Raw genomic sequence first — 22,542 nt, 5'->3', positions numbered from 1 at the left:
GAAGTCTGTTACACACAAAATGCAATTTGCTTCAGGGAAAAAAGTCCCCTGCCCTTTCCAAAAACGTCCCGGCTGAAAAACGCATAGATGTGAACGTGTACCATAGGAAACCATGTTAAATGGACTGTAGTGCGCTTCTGAAAAACTGCCAAAAAAATCTCATAGGTGTGAACGTAGGAGAAATGAGAATTGCATCCTTGAAGGCTGAATGACTCCTGGTAACTCCTTGGTGATTGATGTAAGCCACAGTCATGATATTCTCTGTTTGGGTTCCCCTGATGAAGGGGGTCTAGTGGAGCAGAGCCATTTTTCTCACTCTCATCTCCGAGATGTTGATGGGGTGCATGACCATGTTCCCTGAACTGTGAGGGATTGGAACACTGTTCCCAGCCTGAGAGGCTAGCATCTGTTATCGCCTTCCAATAGTATGGTAGAAACGACTTCCTAATTGTCAAGGTTGGGTTGGAAATCCACTAAGATAGGCAGTTCCTTCCTAGACAGGAGCATAGGCAGGTCGAGAGTGGGAGCATGTTTGTTCCATGCCAACAAGGTGTTTTGTTGGACAGGTGGGATGGAATTGGGTGACTGGAACAGAATTAAGGGAGGCCACCATGCGCCTCAGAACTCTAATATAAAATCTCACAGAGGGCCTGAGCATGAGTTCTGAGAGAGAGTTTGTTTTCTGGAAAAGAAAAAACATTTGCTTGGGCTGTAGCCAGATTAGGCCCAAGTATTTTAGACATGGGGAAGGTCAGAGAGGGGATTTTTGAAAGGAAAACCTGAAGCATCTGAATCTGTGGACATTTGCAGATAGTTGGAAGGGAGAGGAGTCCTTCAGAAGAAGGTCATCTAGATACCTTTGTTGGTAGATAGGCCAAACCGCAGTAAGACAAATTGGAAGTGTTTGTCTTCTACAGCAAAGTGCTGATGAATTGGGTAAATGAGAATGTGCAGATATGCATCTTGGATTACTACAGATACCAAATATTATCCCTGGTCTCAGAGAGGCAGTAACTAACCTTGTGGATTCCATGCAAAACTTTGGAACTTTGAACCTGACATCGTCCTTCAAAGGGCATGTATGTGTCCTCTTTTACAAGTAGCTTCAGCTGACTAGGCTTTGAGCCACAAGAAAAAAAGAAAGAAGGACGGCGCCCTCTAAGTGCAGCATGTATGTTAAAAATATTTATTACAATAGATAAAAACACTAACATTTGAGTTGCTAAAAACCAGCATGTAAAGTAGTTTCATCCGCGTGCTCTCGGGGGATGTGGGTGTCACGGGCCAGTGGGGGGGGGTTCCTGGGATGTGAGTCCTGTGTCCTGGGTCCTGGTAGCTGTTCCGGTGGTGCCGACGGTCCTCAGAGCCTCCGGGCGGCCAGGATGTCGGTCATGGATCCTCCGTGGAGTGCCGTGCTGACCTGCGTCTTCACTTCCGGGAGCGGGGTGAGGCGGGCGGTGCTTCGCGTTCGGAGCATGCGTGCTCCTTCATCAGGCTAGCAAGGCAGAAGATAATTGCTTGAAGTTTAGTCCTGGAATATAGTATTGTGTTGGTTGTTCATTGCCCCAATCCAATTAGCTGTCGTTTGGTGAACAGAAATTGCAGCAATAGTTAATTGTGGAGCAGGGCCTGTGAGAGTAAAGAGTCTTCAAAAGCCTCTCAAACTTTTTATCAGCAAAATCTTTGAATAAAGGAACATCTTTAATCCGTACAGTAAAATGTTTAAGACTGAGACGACAGGGTCTACTACCAGCACAGTCCACTTTTATGAGTTTTTTACACTGGATAGAGCTTGGCACTGAGAATTGAGTGCAACATTGCTGAGGATGGGGTGACCATCTTTTCAGTATTGCACCAATTGTTACAGATTGCCATTCTATTTGTTCATGAATGGAGAATAGGTTTAGACTTAGTCTTTTAGTTCCCAAGAGGTATGCTGAGACGGTGAAGAATTGAGTGCCACATTGCTGAGGATTTTGTGCACAGCAGAAGTGAGCATATCAATGCTGGAAAGCATATTGTGTGAACGTTTAAAGTGGTTGTAAACCCACAATAAAAAAAACCCTGCAAGACAAAGGCATAATGAGCTAGTATACATAGCATACTAGCTCATTATGAAATACTCCCCTTAGATTGAAGTCCCCATACACCGATCCGGGCGGCGACATCGCTCCCGGAGTTACTTCCCGGGTATCGCGGGCTCCGGCGCTGTGATTGGCTGGAGCTGCGACGACGTCACTCCCGCACGCGGGAGCCGCTGGTAACGGCACACTAGCTGAAGCAATGGCATGAACGTGCCATTGCTTCAGTGCGCATGTGCTGATGACGTCGGCACATGCTGATACAGGGGATATCTCCTAAACCGTGCAGGTTTAGGAGGCATCCAGGGTAGCTACAGGTAAGTCTTATTATAGGCTTACCTGTAGCAAACAGTGGTCTGTAAGGGTTTACAACCACTTTAACATCAGTTGTAGAGGGACCGGTGGTCAGAAATCTTCTGCAGCCTCTAATACTGCCTCTGCTTTATTCTACAGTATGTCTACTATTGGGATCCTACTCAATGGGGGCCCGGTTTCAGTGCAGAGTCCGGTGTAGTTTCCATTCAGCGGTTCAGGTGTGAATTTGACACTGAAATCGCACCTGAACCGGACTAAAAAATGCACAGGACCCTATTTGAATTCTCACTGCAACCGGCCCGCATATACAGTGAGGGGAAAAAAGTATTTGATCCCCTGCTGATTTTGTACGTTTGCCCACTGACAAAGAAATGATCAGTCTATACTTTTAATGGTAGGTTTATTTTAACAGTGAGAGACAGAATAACAAAAAAAATCCAGAAAAAAAGTTATAAATTGATTTGCATTTTAATGAGATAAGTATTTGACACCTTCGCAAAACATGACTTGGTACTTGTTGGCAATCACAGAAGTCAGACGTTTCTTGTAGTTGTCCACCAGGTTTGCACACATCTCAGGAGGGATTTTGTCCCACTCCTCTTTGCAGATCCTTTCCAAGTAATTAGGGGTTCGAGGCTGACGTTTCGTAACTCAAACCTTCAGCTCCCTCTACATATTTCATATGGGATTAAGGTCTGGAGACTGGCTAGGCCACTCCAGGACCTTAATGTGCTTCTTCCTGACCCACAACTTTGTTGCCTTGGCTCTGTGTTTTGGGTCATTGTCATGCTGGAATACCCATCCACGACCCATTTTCAATGCCCTGGCTGACAGAAGGAGGTTCTTACCCAAGATTGGACGTTACATGGCTCCGTTCATTGTCCCTTTGATGCGTTGCAGTTGTCCTGTCCCCTTAGTAGAATAACACCCCCAAAGCATAATGTTTCCACCTCCATGTTTGACGGTGGGGATGGTGTTCTTGGGGTCATAGGCAGAATTCATCCTCCTCCTCCAAACACAGCGAGTTGAGTTGATGTCAAAGAGCTTGATTTTGGTCTCATCTGACCACAACACTTTCACACAGATCTCCTCTGAATCATTCAGATGTTCATTAGCAAACTTTAGACGGGCCTGTAGAAGTGCTTTCTTGAGCAGGGGGGACCTTGCGGGCACTCCAGAATTTCAGTCTTTCACAGCGTATTGTGTTACCAGCTGATTTCTTGGTGACTTTGGTCCCAGCTGCCCTGAGATCACTGACAAGATTCTCCTGTGTAACTCTGGGCCGATTCCTCACCGTTCACATGATCGTTGAAATGCCATGAGGTGAGATCTTGCATGAAGCCCCAGACCGAGGGAGATTCACAGTTATTTTGTGTTTCTTACATTTGCGGATAATCGCACCAACTGTTGTCACCCTCTCACCAAGCTGCTTGGCGATGATCTTGTAGCCCATTTCAGCCTTGTGTAGGTGTACAATCTTATCCCTGACATCCTTGGACAGCTCTTTGGTCTTGGCCATGGTGGAGAGATTGAAATCTGGTTGATTGCTTCTGTGGACAGGTGTCTTTTTATAGAGGTAACAAGCTGAGATCAGGGAGTGCTCCTAATCTCAGCTCATTACCTGTATAGAAGACACCTGGGAGACAGAAATCTTGCTAAATGATAGGGAATCAAATACTTATTCACTCATTTCACTCATTAAAATGCAAATCAATGTCTAACTTTTTTAAATGCGTTTTTCTTGATATTTTTGTTGGTATTCTGTCTCTCGCTGTTAAAATAAACTTACTATTAAAATATAGACTGATCATTTCTTTGTCAGTGGGCAAACGTACAAAATCAGCAGGGGATCAAATACTTTTTTCCTTCACTGTATGTGAACCAGCTCCATTGAAAGCTGGTCTGGTTCACATGTTATGCAAATTGGATGTGGTTCAAAGTGGATCCGATTCACATATATGTGAACCGAGCATTAGATAGGTAGGCTACTTGTTGAGCTAGAATTGAAAGATCAGTGTTAGGCCCATTCATACTAGGAACTGCAAGTGAATCGCACAGGAACACACTGCATGTTCTTGTGCGTTTCACATGCAGTTCTGTGCAGTGCGACTTCAGCCCATCCATTGTGAATGGGTTGGAACTGCACCGCACCAAAAGTAGTGCATACACTACTTTTGGAAATGCACTGCAACCGGTGGAGTTCCAGTCATTTTTGTGTTTGTTAAAAGCCAGCAGTTACAAAAAGTGTATTTGATGACTTTTAATAAACACACACTCACCTGTGCCATGATCCAGCGATGTGGCCGCCCGAACAATTGATTCTCTTCCTCTCCTCTCCCCGGCGCCAGCATTACAACTGTTTGCACTCGGCTGTGACAGCTTGCGGCTTCACAGCCGGGTGTGCACTGCACATGCGAGTGTCGCGCTGCGCCTCCTGAATAGTCGGGCAATCTTGTGGGACCTGTGACGTGTCCAAGAAGATTGCAGGGAGGGAGGGGGAGAGGAGAACTTGCGCCCGGAATCGCCTAGGCGGTCTGAGCGGAAGTGGGTACCTGATGCCCCTGAAAAAATTACATGCCAAATGTGACAGGGGAGAGGGGGGGAGTGCTTAAAGCAGAACTTCCCCCTTTTGGGTGGAGCTCTACTTTAACCTGATTTATTTTCTGCCTTGGCTCCCTTGCATGCAGTTTCTGCCATTGCTATCAGTGAGGATAATTCCCCTGTACGATACTCATGGAGTGGGGTGCTGAAATGGTGTAAGCGTATGAGAAGGAGTATGCAGCAACCCTGGTGGTGACCGTCCTGTAGTAAACTTCTTGTGGCAAAAGGATGGGCAGAAGCGCCTGAGCACCTTTCTATTATGGACTGTAGACAATAATGGAGATAAAGTTTGCAACTTGTGGTGTGATGTAACATCTGGTCATTCACATGAGACTCCGCTCTGAGTGGTTGAGTTTTAGTGCCAAGTTTGAAACGTATTCACTTTTATACAGTGTACATTTTTCAAACACCTACCTGATTTCCTGATCGTTTTAACGTATAAATGCATATACTATACAGATATGTCTCATACTTACTGTGGAGCTACAGCAATGGTACAATAAACAGGATGACCCTGGCTTACCCATGTTGCTGGTCCTCGGGGTTAAAGCTTCGCCTCTCGTGGTGGGTAAGGCTCCTAAGGAGTCTTCAGGGTCTGGGTTCCATAGGGATGGTCCATGGCCCCAGCCCTGTTTATCACACTGTGGCTAACTACACGGGTTGTACCAGGCTCAAAGGTGAGTGCTCAAGCAGGATCCAGTGCCCGAAGCAACATTACAAGCTGTCCTCACAGTGAGATGTCTGGGTAGGGTTCCCATGGTTTTACCAAGGTTTCACTGATCCAAATGCACTGCTATTATTGTATTAGAAGACAGTGAGGAGTTGATAGAACAATCTAAAGTAAAATAAGCTAGTTAGGCTAAGAGTGTTTTCTCCATAGGAGAGAAGAGGTCCATCAGCTTGGATGTTAGCAAAAAGCTGAGGACTTACAGAATGGGGTAGGGTTATAGGCAGCTTATCCTCCAAAGCTTTGCCAGTGTCCAGTCACCAGAAGGTACCAGCCTCTAACTTGGGGTCTATGAATATCAAGCCAGTGTATGTATTCCTGAACAGTGAACTTTGTCTTATTTGTTCCCTTTTGGTCTGTTTAATATACAATTGGGAATAATTTGTTATACTTGGCTAATAAAAAAAAATAAAAATCCTCTTGATCATGTCATAAATTCAGAGCTGTTCTGTGTCCTCTGCATACTTTGTGTGTTATCTCTAAGCCCCCACCTATTTTTTTTATCCAGGGCTACAAGATGATTAGCTCTGATGTTATAGAGAGATCTGTAGTTGGGTGGGAGTGGTTGAATATGGTAGAAGGACCGTACAATACTCAGTTCACACAAAATTCTGCCAGCTACCAATAGAGCGGAGTTGATTTCTGGCAGATCAGCAGGTATTTTTCTGTACTTGCAGGGTCTTTAACTTCTTCTTGTTCTGGCAAGATGTTGGCGTGGCGATTGGTGGTGCGTCGTGTCCCTCGGACACACTGCATCATTGATCACCATAAAGAGCCTATGACTTAGCTGATCACATGGTAAAGAGCCTGTGTCCAATCACAGAGTAAACAGGAAATGCCGGTTATCTGCATTCCTCTCCTCTCACTGACAGCGCGTGAGGAGAGCCGGTAAGCGGCATTCCTCAGCAGGGACATCTGCACTGACAGTCAGGGTACTGATCATCAGTGTCCTAAATATCAGTGCCACCTCGTCAGCGCCCATTGAAGAAAAAAAATTACTTATTTACAAAATTGTATACCAGAAACTAAGAGAAACTTTTTTTTTTTTTTTTTTTTTTTTTTACATAGTTGGTAAGGTTGAAAAAAGACACCAGTCCATCTAATTCAACCTGTGGTGTGTGTGTGTGCGTTTTATGTCAATAGTACATCGTATATGCCTGTATGTTGTGATCGTTAAGATGCCTATGTATTAGTTTTTTTTAAACTATCAATGCTCCCTGCTGATATTACTGCTTGTAGAAGAGAATTTCCCATCCTTACGGCTCCGACAATAAAGAACCCTCTACGCATATTACGGTTAAGGAGGTTGTAAACTCTTGTAAAAAAAATAAATATACCTGACAAAGGCATAATGAGCTAGTATGCATCGCATACTAGCTTATTATGAAATACTTACCGTAGAACGAAGCCCTGCAGCCGTACCGGCACACCGCTGAGACAGCTGACTTTTTCCCCCGGTGTTTCTTCCTGGTTTTGCGGGCTGCGGCACTGTGAGTGGCCGGAGCCATGATGACGTCACTTCCGCTCATGCACACTGGATCCGCCAGTCATTGCACAGGGCTCTGAAGAAACAGCACGGGCGGCCGTTCCTTCAGAGCACAAGCGCCAGGGATTTCACTGGCATGTAAGTAAATATCCTAAACTGTGCAAATTTAGGAGATATTTACAGTACCCTATAGGTAAGCCTTATTATAGGTTTACCTATAGGTAAAATTCAGTAGTAGCGTTTACTTCCTCTTTAAACTGCTTCTCTTCCAATTCCAGTGAATGGCCACCTGTCTTTTTAAACTCTTTCACTGAAAAGTTTTTTCCATATGCTATGGTCACCATTGCGGTATTTGTATATCGCTATCATATCCCCTCTCAAGCGCCTCCTCTCCAGAGAGAATAAGTTCAATGTTTTGTAGTCTTTCCCCGAAACTGAGGTCCTTCAGTCCCTTTTTATTAGCTTTGTTGCTCTTCTCTGAACTTTTTACAGTTCCAGCACATCCTACTTGAGGACTTGTGCCTAGAAGTGGACAGAATACTCCAGATGATGGGGTGAAAGTGCCCAGTAGGCAAGTGGTTAAAGTTATAAAATATGTGGCAATGTGCATGTAATGCAGAGATGCACTCCTTATTTGTTTCCTTGACATATGCTTTAAATCCTGTTCATTTTAAAGCATGTTAAACCGCATAGTTCTTGTGCGGTGTCATTTCTTTTTTCTATGCTGTAAAGTACCTCGTTGATCCTGCCTGTTTCTGTGCCGCCCTTAGTGTGCTGACCAAGGTAATCATGGCTGCTGATCCATCATATTGTGGTCAGTTTACATTCCTTCATCATCCCGCAGTCTCTCCCTCTCCCTCCCTGCCTATCAGCTCCCGTGTGTGAGCCCCTCCCCTCCTGCCGCTATCCTGTGTGGCAGTAGTCAGTGCTCACAATTACTGCCAGCCCCTCTGTTATAACAAGATATACTACACAGTGTATGTGTTTTTATTTTAAATTCTACAGCTAAATACATTGTTAAACATTGCCGATGTGCGGTCACGACTTCCTGGCTGACGTCAGAGGGGAATTTCAGTCCCTCCCTCTGTAGTCTTTAGATTGAGGAATGAGAGTGGTGGGTGGTCACATGACCACACATTGGCAATGTGAAAAAGGTATTTAGCAACAGAATATAAAAAAAAACACACATACACTGTGTAGTATAGCTTGTTATAACAGAGGGGCTGGCAGTAATTGTGAGCACTGACTTTGCAACCACTTTAACCCTTTCACTGCCAGGTCTGTACGGTGTATGTACCTACAGCACTGCTTCCAGCTGGCCAGGTCCGTACGTCGTATCACATGACTGCTATATACTGCTGATGAAAAAAAATAGGATTTTTAAATACAGCTTACCTGTAAAATCCTTTTCTTGAGAGTACATCACGGGACACAGAGTATTCATTACATAGTGGGTTAGATAGGCACCATCGGTGATTGGACACTGGTTAACCCCAATTAAGGAGAATTCCTCCCCTATATAACCCCTCCCATATGGGGAGGACCTCAGTTTTGTAGCAAAGCAATAGGTAACCACGTAAAACGCATAGAAGGGCGGGGGCTCTGTGTCCCGTGATGTACTCTCAAGAAAAGGATTTTACAGGTAAGCTGTATTTAAAAATCCTATTTTCTTGATCATACATCACAGGACACAGAGTATTCATTACATAGTGGGATGTCCCAAAGCAATGCTCATTTGAGGGGAGGGAGACACAGATCAGAAAATATAGACCGCAAACGGACCCGAGGAACTAAACTGCAGCCTGCAGTACACTGCGCCCGAAGGCGGTATCCTCTTGCCCTCTTCCATCCATATGATAGAATCTGGTGAAGGTATGGACTGAAGACCAAGTCGCAGCCTTACAGATCTGAGCCATGGAGGCCTGGTGATGTACTGCCCAAGAAGCACTAACAGCCCTAGTTGAGTGCGCTTTCACATGAAAAGGAGGAGTCTTCCTCTTTATATCATAAGCCTGAAAAATAACCTGTCTAATCCATCTAGAAAGAGTGGATTTCTTATGGCCATCTGGCAGAATAAACAAATAATCAGTTTTCCGTATCTGAGCGGTTGCCTGCAGATAGACACTGACTGCTCTAACCACATCAAGAGTGTGCAAAGATTCTTCCTCCGCGGACTGCGGATCTGGAAAAAAGGATGGTTGGATTACATCTTGATTCAAATGGAATCCTGAAACCACCTTAGATAAGAAGGAACGATTAGGACGCATAACAATCCTGTCCTTGTGAATAATTAAATATGGCTCTTTACAAGGAAAAGCTGCCAATTCTGATACTCTCCTAGCAGAGGATATGGCTATCAAGAAGACTAATTTTTTAGTCAAAAGCGCTAAAGGAGCCAGGTGCAGTGGCTCAAAGGGTTGTCCCTGTAAAGCTGACAACACCAAATTCAAATCCCATGGGCATACTGGAGGTTTGACTGGTGGATTCAACTGCAGTGCCCCCTGAATAAAGGCCCGGACAAGGGAATGTGAAGCAATTGGCTTCTGAAAAAATACAGACAAAGCCAAAATTTGGACTTTGATAGTGCTCAAAGCCAATCTCATTTCTAGGCCTGACTGAAGAAAGGTCAAGCTTCTGCTAATCATATATCTTCTAGGATGCCATCCCCTGGGTTCACACCAGGAAACATATGCCTTCCAGATCTTGTAGTAAATAAGCCTGGAGGCCGGCTTTCTGGCATTGACCAGAGTGGAAAGGACTGACTCCGAGAGCCCACGGTCTTTTAAAATGTGGGTTTCAGCAGCCAAGCCGTCAAATTTAGACTTCGTAAAGCAGGGTGGCAAATGGAACCCCGTGTGGGCAGATCTGGCCGGAATGGGAGGACCCAAGGCCTGCCCACTGCCATCTTTACGATCTCTGCATACCAAGGTCGTCTGGGCCAAGCCAGGGCTACTAAAAGGACCGACTTTGCTTCCCTTTTGACCCTTCCCAGGAACCGTGGAAGAAGTGGGTTCGGAGGGAAGGCATGCATTAGATTGTACTGATCCCATGGGATTGTCAGAGCATCTGAACCCTGAGCAAGTACATCCCTTGTTCTGGACATAAATTTGTCCAGCTTCCTGTTGAATCTGGACACGAATAGATCCACATCTGGTGTTCCCCACCTTTGGCATATGGTTTGGAATATGTCGGGGTGTAGGGACCATTATCCTGGGCATAATTGCCGGCGGCTTAAGAAATCCGCTTGCCAATTTTCCACTCCTGGGATGAATACCGCAGACAGGCAGGGAACATGGCTTTCTGCCCATGCAAGAATGCGATTCACCTCCCTTTGGGCATCCAGACTTCGGGTGAATCCTTGGTGATTGATGTAAGCCACAGCCGTGGCATTGTCGGATTGTATCCAAATAGGATGACCCTGTAGCCTGTAAGACCAGTCCATGAGGGCCAAGTAAATTGCCCGAATTTCTAGAATATTGATGGGCAAGCATCTCTCGGTTTCAGACCATCTTCCCTGCGTGCATGTTTTTTCCAGAACTGCTCCCCAGCCTGTCAGACTGGCATCTGTGGTTACGATCTTCCATTGTAGTGGAAGAAAGGCTTTGCCTTTCAAAAGATTTTTGGTTCGTAACCACCAATTGAGGCTTTTGCGTATCCTTGGGGATAGGCACATCAGAAGATCCAAGGCATGAGTCTTTTTGTTCCAAGCTGCGAGAATGCTTCTCTGCAGGGGCCTTGAGTGAAACTGGGCAAATGGAACAGCCTCGAAAGTGGCAACCATCTTTCCTAACAGTCTCATACATAGTCGAATGGATGGACTCTTTTTGCTTAATACTAAGCGGACTAGAGCTCTTACGGCCTTGACCTTTGACTCTGGTAGAAACACCCTGCCTTGAGCGGTGTCTATGATCATGCCTAGATACTCCAACCTTGTTGAAGGTTGCAAAGAAGACTTTTCTAGGTTGATTATCCAGCCTAGTCTTTTCAAATGTCTTACTGTCTTGAAGACAGCGCGGTTCAGGTGTGCCACCGATTACTCTATGAGTAGCAAATTGTCTAGATAAGCTACCACATTTATACCCTGAGCTCTTAGATTTACTAAGAGAGGGTCTAGAATTTTTGTAAAAATTCGAGGAGCTGTAGCGAGACCGAAAGGAAGGGCCACAAACTGGAAATGGCGTTGGTCTACCGCGAACCTTAGATATCTTTGGAGAGCGGGAAAAATCGGCACATGAATATACGCATCCTTGATATCTATTGATGCCATAAATTCTCCCCCCTGCAGGGTGGAGACAACCGAATGAATTGACTGCATTCGGAAGGATTGAATGTGTAGAAACTGATTCAGATCCTTTAGATCTAGGATGGGTCTGACATCTCCATTTGGCTTTGGAACGGTGAAGAGATTCGAGTAGAACCCTGAACCCTGATCTTTTGGGTTCATTTCTACTATCACTCCCTGGGATAGTAAGCGATCTAAGGCCAGTAGTAGCGGTTCTCGCTTTACTGGATCTTTGGGAACTCTTGACCTTAGGAAACGAGCTGGTGGAAGCTCTAGGAACTCTATTTTGTAACCTAGAGATACTAAAGAGACCACCCACTTGTCTTGAACCTCTTCCCGCCAGGCTCCTGAAAACTGTAGGAGCCTTCCGTGGGGGCGCCCCTTCACAGGGATGTTTGCCCAACTTTTAAGTCAAAGGGACCTGCGCATGTGTACCAACAGGAGAGAAAAACAAGATGCTTGCTGGGCAGAATCCAGAATGGCATCAATCATAAAACACAGCACCTGTGGAAGGTCTGCATAGTTCTCCGCTTCCTCACTGGGAAGGAGGCCAAGCATCTGCTTAACCTGTTCCTTGAGGAATTGACACAAACCCACAGTTGCGACTGTAGGTTGGACTACAGCGCCAGCCATGGAGAAGGAGGCTTTTAATAACGTTTCCAGCTTTTTATCAGTTGGATCTTTAAACACCTGAGCATTGTCCAAGGGACAGGTCAGGTTTTTATTCACACAAGAGACAGCCCCATCCACGGATGGGACCTCCCACGTCTTGGTGAAGCTTTCCTCCGGAGGATAAAGCATAGAAAACCTTTTAGGAGGAGTAAACAGTTTATCGGGATGTCCCCAGTCCTCATACAACAATTTATCCATTAAAGGATGGATTGGAAAGGAAAAGGCAGTCTGTGGGATCCTTCTGACCCCCCAGGAAAGAAACAGAGGATGTAGTGGCCTCAGCAGAGGGCATTTTAAATGTGGAATGCACTAGTTTAGTATAATACTGGACCTGCTTCTTGAGTGCCTGAGAGGAAGAAGCTCTCTCCTCTTCCTCTGAATCCTCAGACTGCTCTTGATCCCTATCTCTGGATAGGGATCTCTCCTCATTGTCAGAAGAATCATCTGAAAGAGAAAGTGCAGCAGAGGGAGGGGATCTACCCCGTTTTTCTGCTATCTTTTAAGGAAGCTGAAATAAAATTCATAATTCTTCCCTCAAAACCCTCCAATGTAGCCCTAAGGGAATCCTCTGTGACATACGCCGGGGCTGTAACATTAGGAGAGGCTGCAAAACCTGACAGGGGCACTGACTCATCCTGTGAGGCTGGCTCCAGTCTTGCAGGGGGGGATGGTAATCTGCAGGCATCTTTAGGACACCTAGACACAGGCGGTGACTTTCTTGTGCCTTTGTTACCTCCCCCCCCCCCGAGACCCTCTTATGAGGAGACATAGTCCCAAGCTACAAAGCAGAGGTACTAGTACATATGCAATAACTGTTGTGCTAAGTCTCACAATATACATATATGCTTAATACTGCACAACCTGATGCCGAGTAGGTGTCTTAGGTTTAGCCTGGATCCAACCACTTTAGGATGCTCACTGCCCACACTCTGTGTCCATTTGTTTACAGAGCTCTGAACGCTCTGGGCTTTTAAATTAGCCACCTGGCGTCTGCACACCTGCAGTGGAGGAAGTGAGCGGATTGGACACCAGCTTCACTGAGTGTGTATCTGAAAGACACGTAAGTTTGCTTCTTACTCCCTCTAGTGGTGGAAATCAGGTAAGACATGCAACTACTCATTGAAGAAAATCCATTTGTAATATAAATATATATATATAGGATTAACTTCTCTTACCCGTCCCCGCCGCAGGAATTGCTGAGAACAGACAGTTTCCAGCCTTCACCCATCATGGCGGGTAGCGTTGTGCCAACCTTCAGGGTTTTTTGGGTTCCTACTCAGAGAAACCTCTTACCTGGACCTGAAAAAGACTCTGCCAGAAACTTTCATGCCACTGTTTTAATAGTACACCAAGCCTGGTTTTCTCAGAGCCCAGTCCTCCAAAGAGAGACTTACAGGCAAAACCTCGCTTCTTCGGATGATGAGGCCCGGGTACCATACCATCTTGGGAGTCAAAATGTCGGCCCGAGATATGGATCCGGTCAGCGTAGCCCTTTAAGCCCCCACAGGGACCAAACTGGAGCTTTCTTCACAGCACATGTTTTACGTGACCAACCACCGTAGACACTGGTGAAAAAACTGAGGTCCTCCCCGTATGGGAGGGGTTATATAGGGGAGGAATTCTCCTTAATTGGGGTTAACCAGTGTCCAATCACCGATGGTGCCTATCTAACCCACTATGTAATGAATACTCTGTGTCCCGTGATGTATGATCAAGAAAGGTATTTATCAGTTTATGTTTACTAAAACTATTGCATTTCCAGTTCTGTGTACTGTGGGAGACCAAATATAGTGAATGCAGGGTCCTGGGTTGAGTAACACTTTAAGCTTTTATATTTAGCAGGAATTATGTAAAATTTACTGTGTTTTTATCTGCTAATAATGACTTTGGTGTATTTTTAGCAAAAATATTCTTTTGATAAACTTTTGCCCAAATATCATGAGGCCCTAAAAATCAGTAGCACCCTTTTTGTTTTATTCTACTGGTCATATGCTTTCAGAAAATTTGGTTTGGGGTGTCTTGCACAAACTCTGAAAGCTTTAAGGGAAACATAATAAAGCAATTGAAAAATTGCAAAAATGGCCAGCTGAGTTTAAAAGTGGAGCACAGAGCCTGGCAGCGAAAAGATTAAGACCTCTTTCACACTGAGGCGTTTTTCATGCGCTAAAAATAGCGCCTGTAAAGCGCCTGAAAAAAGCCTCAGCTGCAAACCCAGTGTGCGCTGCGCTGGCAGGGCATCACAAAAAGTCCTGCCAGCAGCTTCTTTTGCAGCGGTGGAGGAGCGGTGAATACACCGCTCCTCCCCATTGAAAACAATGGGGCAGCGCTGCTATACCGCTGGCAAAGCGCCACTGCAGCGGCATTAACCCCTTTTCGGACGCTGGGGGGTTAAAACAGCCTCGCTAGCGGCCAAATAGCGCCGCTTTACCGCTGACTCCCAGGGCGGCTCAGTGTGAAAGGGGTCTTAGTGAAAGGACAAGTTTTTTAAGGTTGCTAAGGTTTTTTGTATAGAATGTGTGAAGATGACTGCTACTGACTCCTATCACCCCTTCTCGATAGGTATCTCTATGTCAATAGCCGACCCTGGCCTCTTAACTGTGTGATCTCAAACCCCATGGATCCTCCACCCATCGCAGAGGAAATAGAACTACGAGTCTTTGACCTGCGGACCTTGAGGGAGGTGAAGGAGCCTCTTCGAGCTCATCGTGCCTACACCCCAAATAACGAGTGCTTCTTCATCTTTCTGGATGTTAGCAAGGACTTTGTGGCCAGGTGAGAGCAGAGGGGAAACTATGCCTTCCTAATATTTTTGTATAAAAGTGGCCATGTTGCCCAATCAGATACTAGCTGGCACTTCTTTTCTATAGCAGCTTTAAAGTAGAAGAAAATATCTGATTGGCTTATATGAAACAATGTTGTATCTTTTTAATAGCTGGGACAGTCTTTATTCAGTCTGTAGAATATTTTGCATTGAGTCCGGACCTCTCCTTCTACTCTTTGGTATCTAGTGTATCCCTCCGATGCTGGATGCAAGACATTCTTTGCAGAGTTGTGTTTTTCTAGACCAGCTTAATTTGTGGTCTGCCTATGCAATTGTATGCAAGAAAGGTGTATGACTACGCATTGTGAACTTACCTGAATTCATGAGAATGTACTTTTAATAAGATGCATTGTGGGAAATTTTAAAATCGCATGCATGTTCTTTAAAAGGATAGTTGTAATTGATACAGTATCTCATCTCACAAAAGTGAGTACACCCCTCACATTTTTGTAAATATTTTATTATATTTTTTCATGTGACAACACTGAAGAAAATTACACTTTTCTACAATGTAAAGTAGTGAGTGTACAGCTTGTGTAACAGTGTAAATTTGCTGTCTCCTCAAAATAACTCAACACACAGCCATTAACCAATTCCCACCCAAGGTATGTCATATGATGTCATGGACTTTGAGTGGGGATATCTGGATAATGCCTGCAGCTACAGGCATCATCCAGATATTATTATTTTTCCACTGGTGATTCTGTGCACCATAAGAACAATCATAGCCCGCCCCTCCGGTGCTTCTCCCGGCTCACCCATGCGATCGGGGAGCCGGAGAACGAATCGGTCGCCGCCGGAAGTTTACCATAGAGATTTCTGGTGACCAGATGGTCCCCAGTCATCTCTATGACCCTCGGAGGCTGGCGGAAGTAAACAAAGCCAAGGACGCGGCTGGAAAGGCCGAAAGGGTTTTTTGATTTTTTTCCGTTGTTTTATCCCAGCTTTTCCAGCCTTGAGGAGAGATGTGGGGTCTCATTGACCCCACATCTCTCCATAAAGAGGACCTGTTGCACACTATTCCTATTACAAGGGATGTTTCCATTCCTCATAATTGCAATAAAAGTGATCAATTTTTTTTTTTTTTTTTTTTTTTAAGTAAGTGTAAAATATAAAAGTAAAATAAAAAATTTAAATCGCCCCTTGTCCCCCCACACAGAAGCAAACCCATACGTAAGTTGCGCCCACATATGTACCGTATTTGCCGGCGTAGAAGATGACCCCCCTAATTTTTCAATTTTTTTTCCAGTTGTTGCCTATACTCGCCATATAAGACGACCCCCCCTTCCAAGGCTTCATATTTCCTTCTTCTTGCTGGAGCCATAGCGCTGAGCCAATCACAGCAAGCGATGTATTATGTTAATGAATACAAAGCCTGCTCGGATTGGCAGAGGCTGTAACATCATCAGCCCACGCCTCTCTGACTCTCAAAGCCAATCCGTGCAAGCTTTGGCAGAGGTTGTTACTCCAATTCGTGCAGGCTCTGTATTCATTAACAGTATACATCGCTGGCCGGGATTGGCTCAGCGGTGTATACTGTATGTAGCCGAAGCTACATACAGTATTACTGCACATCCACCATCGGGCGGGCTAACATCCAGCAGGTGGCATTTTGTACCTGGCGTTATAAGACGACCCTGGCTTTTTGGACGTTTTTTTTTTTAAGTGTAAAAGGTTCGTCTTATGCACCGGAAAATACGGTAAACGGCGTTCAAATCACACATGTGAGGTATCGCCACGTGCATTAGAGAAAAAGCAACAATTCTAGCCCAAGACCTCCTCTGTAACTAACTCTAAACATATAACCTGTAAAAAAATTTAAAGAGTCGCCTATGGAGATTTTTAAGTACCGAAGTTTGGCGCCATTCCACAAGTGTGCGCAATTTTTATACCGTGACATGTTGGGTATCTATTTACTCGCCGTTACATCATCTTTCAACGTTATACAAAAAATTGTGCTAACTCTTCTGTGTTTTTTTTTAATTCATGAGAAAAAAACGCGTTTGAAAAATCGCTGCGCAAATATCGTGAGACATAAAAAGTTGCAACGACCGCCATTTTATTCCTTAGGGTCTCTGCTAAAAAAAAAATATATAATGTTTGGGGGTTCTGAGTAATTTTCTAGAGAAAAAAAATTGTGATTTTTACATGTAGGAGCGAAGTGCCAGAATTGGCCTGGATGGGAAGTGGTTAATGTCTAAACCACTGGCAACAAAAGTGAGTACACCCCTAAGTGAAAATGTCCAAATTGGGCCCAAAGTGTCAATATTTTGTGTGGCCACCATTATTTTCCAGCACTGCCTTTTAACCCTCTTGGGCATGGAGTTCACCAGAGCTTCACAGGTTGCCACTGGAGTCCTCTTCCACTTCTCCATGATGACATCACGGAGTTGGTGGATGTTAAAGACCTTGTGCTCCTCCACCTTCCGTTTGAGGATGCCCCACAGATGCTCAATAGGGTTTAGGTCTGAAGACATGCTTGGCCAGTCCATCACCTTTACCCTCAGCTTCTTTAGCAAGGCAGTGGTCGTCTTGGAGGTGGGTTTGGGGTCGATATGTTGGAATACTGGCCTGTGGCCCAGTCTCCGAAGGGAGGGGATCATGCTCTGCTTCAGTATGTCACAGTACATGTTGGCATTCATGGTTCCCTCAATGAACTGTAGCTCCCCAGTGCCAGCCGCACTCATGAAGCCCCAGACCATGACACTCCCACCACCATGCTTGACTGTAGGCAAGACACACTTGTCTTTGTACTCCTCACCTGGTTGCTGCCACACACGCTTGACACCATCTGAACCAAATAAGTTTATCTTGGTCTCATCAGACCACAGGACATGGTTCTAGTAATCAATGTCCTTAGTCTGCTTGTCTTTAGCAAACAGTTTGCGGGCTTTTTTGTGGATCATCTTTAGAAGAGGCTTCCTTCTGGGACGACAGCCATGCAGACCAATTTGATGCAGTGTGCGGCGTATGGTCTGAGCACTGACAGGCTGACCCCTCCACCCCTTCAACCTCTGCAGCAATGCTAGCAGCACTCATACGTCTATTTCCCAAAGACAAGCTCTGGATATGACGCTGAGCACATGCACTCAAATTCTTTGGTCGACCATGGAGAGGCCTGTTCTGAGTGGAACCTGTCCTGCTAAAAAGCTGTATGGTCTTGACCACCGTGCTGCAGCTCAGTTTCAGGGTTTTGGCAATCTTCTTATAGCCTAGGCAATCTTTATGCAGATCAGTGGTTCTCAACTCCTGTCCTCAGGACCCACTAACAGGCCAGGTTTGTAAGATAACTGAAATACATCACAGGTGATTACATTTTCTGCTCAGTGATTGCAGTATTCTAGTCTGCATCTCCCCAAGGTAATACTCAAAACCTGGCCTGTTAGTGGGTCCCGAGGACATGAGTTGAGAACCACTGATGTAGAGCAACAATTCTTTTTTTCAGATCCTGAGAGTTCTTTGCCATTAGGTATCATGTTGAATTTCCAGTGATCAGTATGAGATAGTGAGAGAGTGATAACACCAAATTTAACACACCTGAGACCTTGTAACACTAACGAGTCACATGACTGGGGAGGGAAAATGGCTAATTGGGCCCAATTTGGACATTTTCACTTAGGGGTGTACTCACTTGTTGCCAGCGGTTTAGACATTAATGGCTGTGTGTTGAGGTATTTTGAGGGGTCAGCAAATTTACACTGTTATACAAGCTGTACACTCACTACTTTACATTGTAGCAAAGTGTCATTTCTTCAGTGTTGAAATAAAATATTTACAAAAATATGAGGGGTGTACTCACTTTTGTGAGATACTGTATATATCTAGGCAGCCATTGCTGACCTCTATTTACTACTGGGCACTTTTTCCCCCTTACTGCCCAGGCCAATTTTCAGCACGGTCACACTTTGAATAACAATTGTGCAGTAATGTGACGCTGTATCCATATGAAATTTGTATTATTTTTTTTTCCACACAAATAGAGTTTTCTTTTGGTGGTATTTAATCACCACTGGGTTTTTTATTTTATGGTAAATAAATAAAAAAAAAGGCACTGTTGAGACTGCACTGATAATCCATGCCCTGATTATCAGAGTAGATGTTCCTTTCACACAAGCTGGTTATCGGCTCTCCTCAAGCTGCCAGCGTGAGGAAAGGAATGCCAATAACCGGCTTGTGTTTACATTGTGATCAGCTGTGATTGGACATGGCTGATCATGTGGTAAAGGGCCGCTGTGATTGGCCTAATTGTCTTAAGGACACAGCAATCACAGAGCACGCTACATGGGCCTCGATCATGGAAGGACATCCTATGACGCCCTCCCAGAACTAGCCGTCATTCGGCTATAGCATGGTTGGCAAGTGGTTAAAGCCTATCTCTGGGGAAACAAAAATCCTCCCATGCAATGGGGCTGCCCCCCTGCACTGCAAGGGTTATATGCCCATTTATGCCTTGGGTACCGGAAAAAACAAAACAAAACATGGTTTTACTGTGCTTCCCCTTTGTTTTGGCGATGTGTGAATGCAATCTGTTAACAAAAAAAAAAAACTGCCCTTTCTAGTACCGTAAATATAAATGTGCATTTAACTCTTGCAGAACCCTGGAGTTTGACTTCAGCTTTAAAGGAATTTCTAATGTTTACATTTTGTGGTGATAGAGCGCCAAACACATTTAGTTACATGTAAAGGTGTGCGATTGGGTAAATTGAATAGCCATTTATTTATTAAACATTTAGTTATGATTATCAAAACATGTATTCCGATTAGGCAGATATACTTGTTACAAAGGCCCAGGATGTATGTAGAAGCTGTTTGTGGTCAAATGCCATTCACACCTCCAGCTGAAAAGGCATTTTCCCAGAGAACTCTGGAAGTGATGTATAGGTGCTAAATGACCATCTGTTTATCAATGTAAATAACCAACAAATTGATTAGGACTTCAAAAGAGTCCAGGTGCCACCCCCCTCAGAATGTATAAATTGTATCACAGAGTTCTCTGTCATTTCAGAGCAATTATGTCACCATGGACTGTATATGTTTGCTCCCCTGCTTGTGGCTAGCTACAAGCTTGAAGTAGTAAATACCGTATTTATCGGCGTATAACACGCACCCCAATTTAGGAGGGAATTTTAAGGGAAAAAAACTTACATTTAAATACCCATCATTGCAGCCTTCTCAGTGCAGCCTTCCCCAGTGCAGCCTTGTCAGTGCAGCCTTCAAACCTCTATCCCAGCTAACCTGGGCTTCAAAATCACAGACCGCGATTTGAAAATGGCGCCGCCGGTGCCGAAATACACAGAGCCGGTCCTCGGCTCTTCCCGGCGGCTCTCGTTCACTTTCGGCTCCACTCGTAGTCCCGAGCGGAGCTATCCGAACCTAGCCGAGTAGGTTCGGATAGCTCCGCTCGGGACTACGAGTGGAGCCGAACGTGAACGAGAGCCGCCGGAAAGAGCCGAGGACCGGCTCTGTGTATTTCGGCACCGGCGGCGCCATTTTCAAATCGCGATCGGCGATTTTGAAGAATTGACAGCTCGGGATCGGTGTATAACACGCACCTGCGATTTTCCCCTGATTTTCAGGGGAAAAAAGTGCGTGTTATACGCCGATAAATACGGTACATCTTATTGAATGTGGTTCAGTAGTCAAAATGTTACTGAAAGCCCTTAAGTTCTGGGCTTTCCCCCGTCAGTGTGTATCCTATAACTTGCAGGCTGCTGCTTATTGTAAAAATGTTCCTTTTAAAGCCTCCTTCATAGGCACCATATACTGAGCGGCTGTCTTCTGGCCCTGTGAGCGTACACAGCAGGGACTGCCAGTGTAATGGGTCTCACAAACTCGCCGGCCCCTTCTGCCATTCAGAGCGCTTGTATTATTACTATTCTCCCACAATTCATCATGTTCTGTAAATGGGTAGAGGAGATTCTGTCACTTAACTGCTGCTCCTCCATTCACTAAACACAATGCATTGTGGGAGAATATTATTACAAGCTCTCTGAATTGTGTAGAGAACAGACCAGCGGTGCAACTTCTCTCAGTAGCAGCTACTAACTCTGTGCCGGAAGTCAGCCACTCAGGGTAGTATTTGGCAACTATGAAGGGAATATTTTTACCAGAAATTGGGATACATAATTAAGGTGTTTGATGCTGCAAACTGTAAAAATATTAAACATCAACGTTAATGGAGTATACATCACACTCTGTGAAATTAGCTACTAATTATCTAATATGCTTTTTTTTTTTTTTTTTTTTGGCCCAGTGGAGCTGAGGATCGCTGCGGCTACATCTGGGACCGCCATTATAATGTCTGCCTAGCCAAGCTGCCTCATGAGGATGTAGTGAACTCTGTGGCTTTCTGTCCAGTGGATCAGGAATTGCTGCTCAGCGTCAGTGATGACTTTACAATTAAAGTGTGGCGTTCGCCCCGCTCCCAGCGCAGTGCCGTGGATCTGCTGGAGTCTAGCTCTTGACTGCCGTCCCACATGAGCTGAGAAGCTATCCACACCTTATTTTCTTTTTTCCTTTTTAAATCTGGCTATTCATGCATCCAGCCCCAGCATTCTGGTCTCTGCGTTGTGGATTACAATGGGCAGAATATAAAATGAAATTGCAGTTGGAATGTGACCTAGAGGTATGTGTCCATTAGGAGTCCTCTGGATCTTTTGGTGTCCATCCTCTTTCTGAGGATGTTTGGAAAAAAGCCTGCACCATCAAGAAGTAGGTCAGTCTAGGCAACTGACATATTAAAGGAGCACAGGGGGATTTTTCCTCTATTGATAAACTCTTTAAACGACCACAGAAGGGCCTGTGAAAATTGTCAGTCTAATATTAGTGTATATTTATTTTCATTATATTTTGTGCCATCCTAATTTTTTGTTGTGTATTCTTTTACATCCTCCTGGCTAATAACTGCCCCCATTTTTGTTAAATCTGAATATCTGGTATCCTTTTAAATTCCAGCATCTTCACTACAAAGTGCTTTTTATATGTTTAAGAATAGAAAATGTCTCTTGGATTCCTTTTAATGTATTCTCTGATTTTCTAGTCTTGGACAGTTGTGAGAGGGTTAGAACCTTTTGTCTGTTTTTATTGCCAAGTCGCCAATGGATACTTACCTCTACTTTCTGTACTGGTGACAAGAAGAGAGTTGAAACCATGAAAAATTTGATGGTTATTCACAGAACAGGTGTCACCAGTAGGAGATTTCCCTTCTCTTCCTGAACCAGCATTTTTAATTTGCTATTGGCTTCTTTCCAGCTGACAAATAATGCCGCCCCCCCCCCCCCCCCCCCCCAACTCCCATGGAGAACAATAAAAACCTACAAGACCTAACCCTAAACCACCTTATCCAAAACTAGCAACAAAAGTTTTGTTTGAAGGTATTTAAAGGGGTTGTAAACCCTCATGTTTTTCACCTTAATGCATCCTATGAAAAAACTTGTGTCAGTGACCGGCCCCCCAGTTTTACTCAACTGAGCCGCGTATTTCCCAAGCCAAATACGCGCTCTTCACCTCTTGATTGGATAGATTGATAGCAGCACAGCCATTGGCTCCCACTGCTGT

At 44.8% G+C, this 22,542-nt stretch overlaps 1 protein-coding gene across 1 annotated transcript in view; it reads left to right on the top strand.

The window, feature by feature from the left end:
- The window catches only part of FBXW5 (F-box and WD repeat domain containing 5), an 81,745-nt gene extending 59,480 nt beyond the window's left edge, over positions 1-22,265 (top strand). The window contains 2 exon segments of the mRNA XM_073599959.1: positions 14,724-14,936; positions 21,239-22,265. Of these exon segments, the coding sequence (XP_073456060.1) occupies positions 14,724-14,936; positions 21,239-21,449 (424 nt within the window). The 3' untranslated portion in view covers positions 21,450-22,265.
- Positions 22,266-22,542: the final 277 nt, after the last annotated feature.

The sequence above is a fragment of the Aquarana catesbeiana genome, linkage group LG09, assembly GCF_042186555.1.
Source record: "Aquarana catesbeiana isolate 2022-GZ linkage group LG09, ASM4218655v1, whole genome shotgun sequence".
Lineage (NCBI taxonomy): Eukaryota > Metazoa > Chordata > Amphibia > Anura > Ranidae > Aquarana > Aquarana catesbeiana.
The sequence above is the reverse complement of the archived record's forward strand: the minus strand, read 5'-3'. Positions and strand labels throughout refer to the sequence as shown.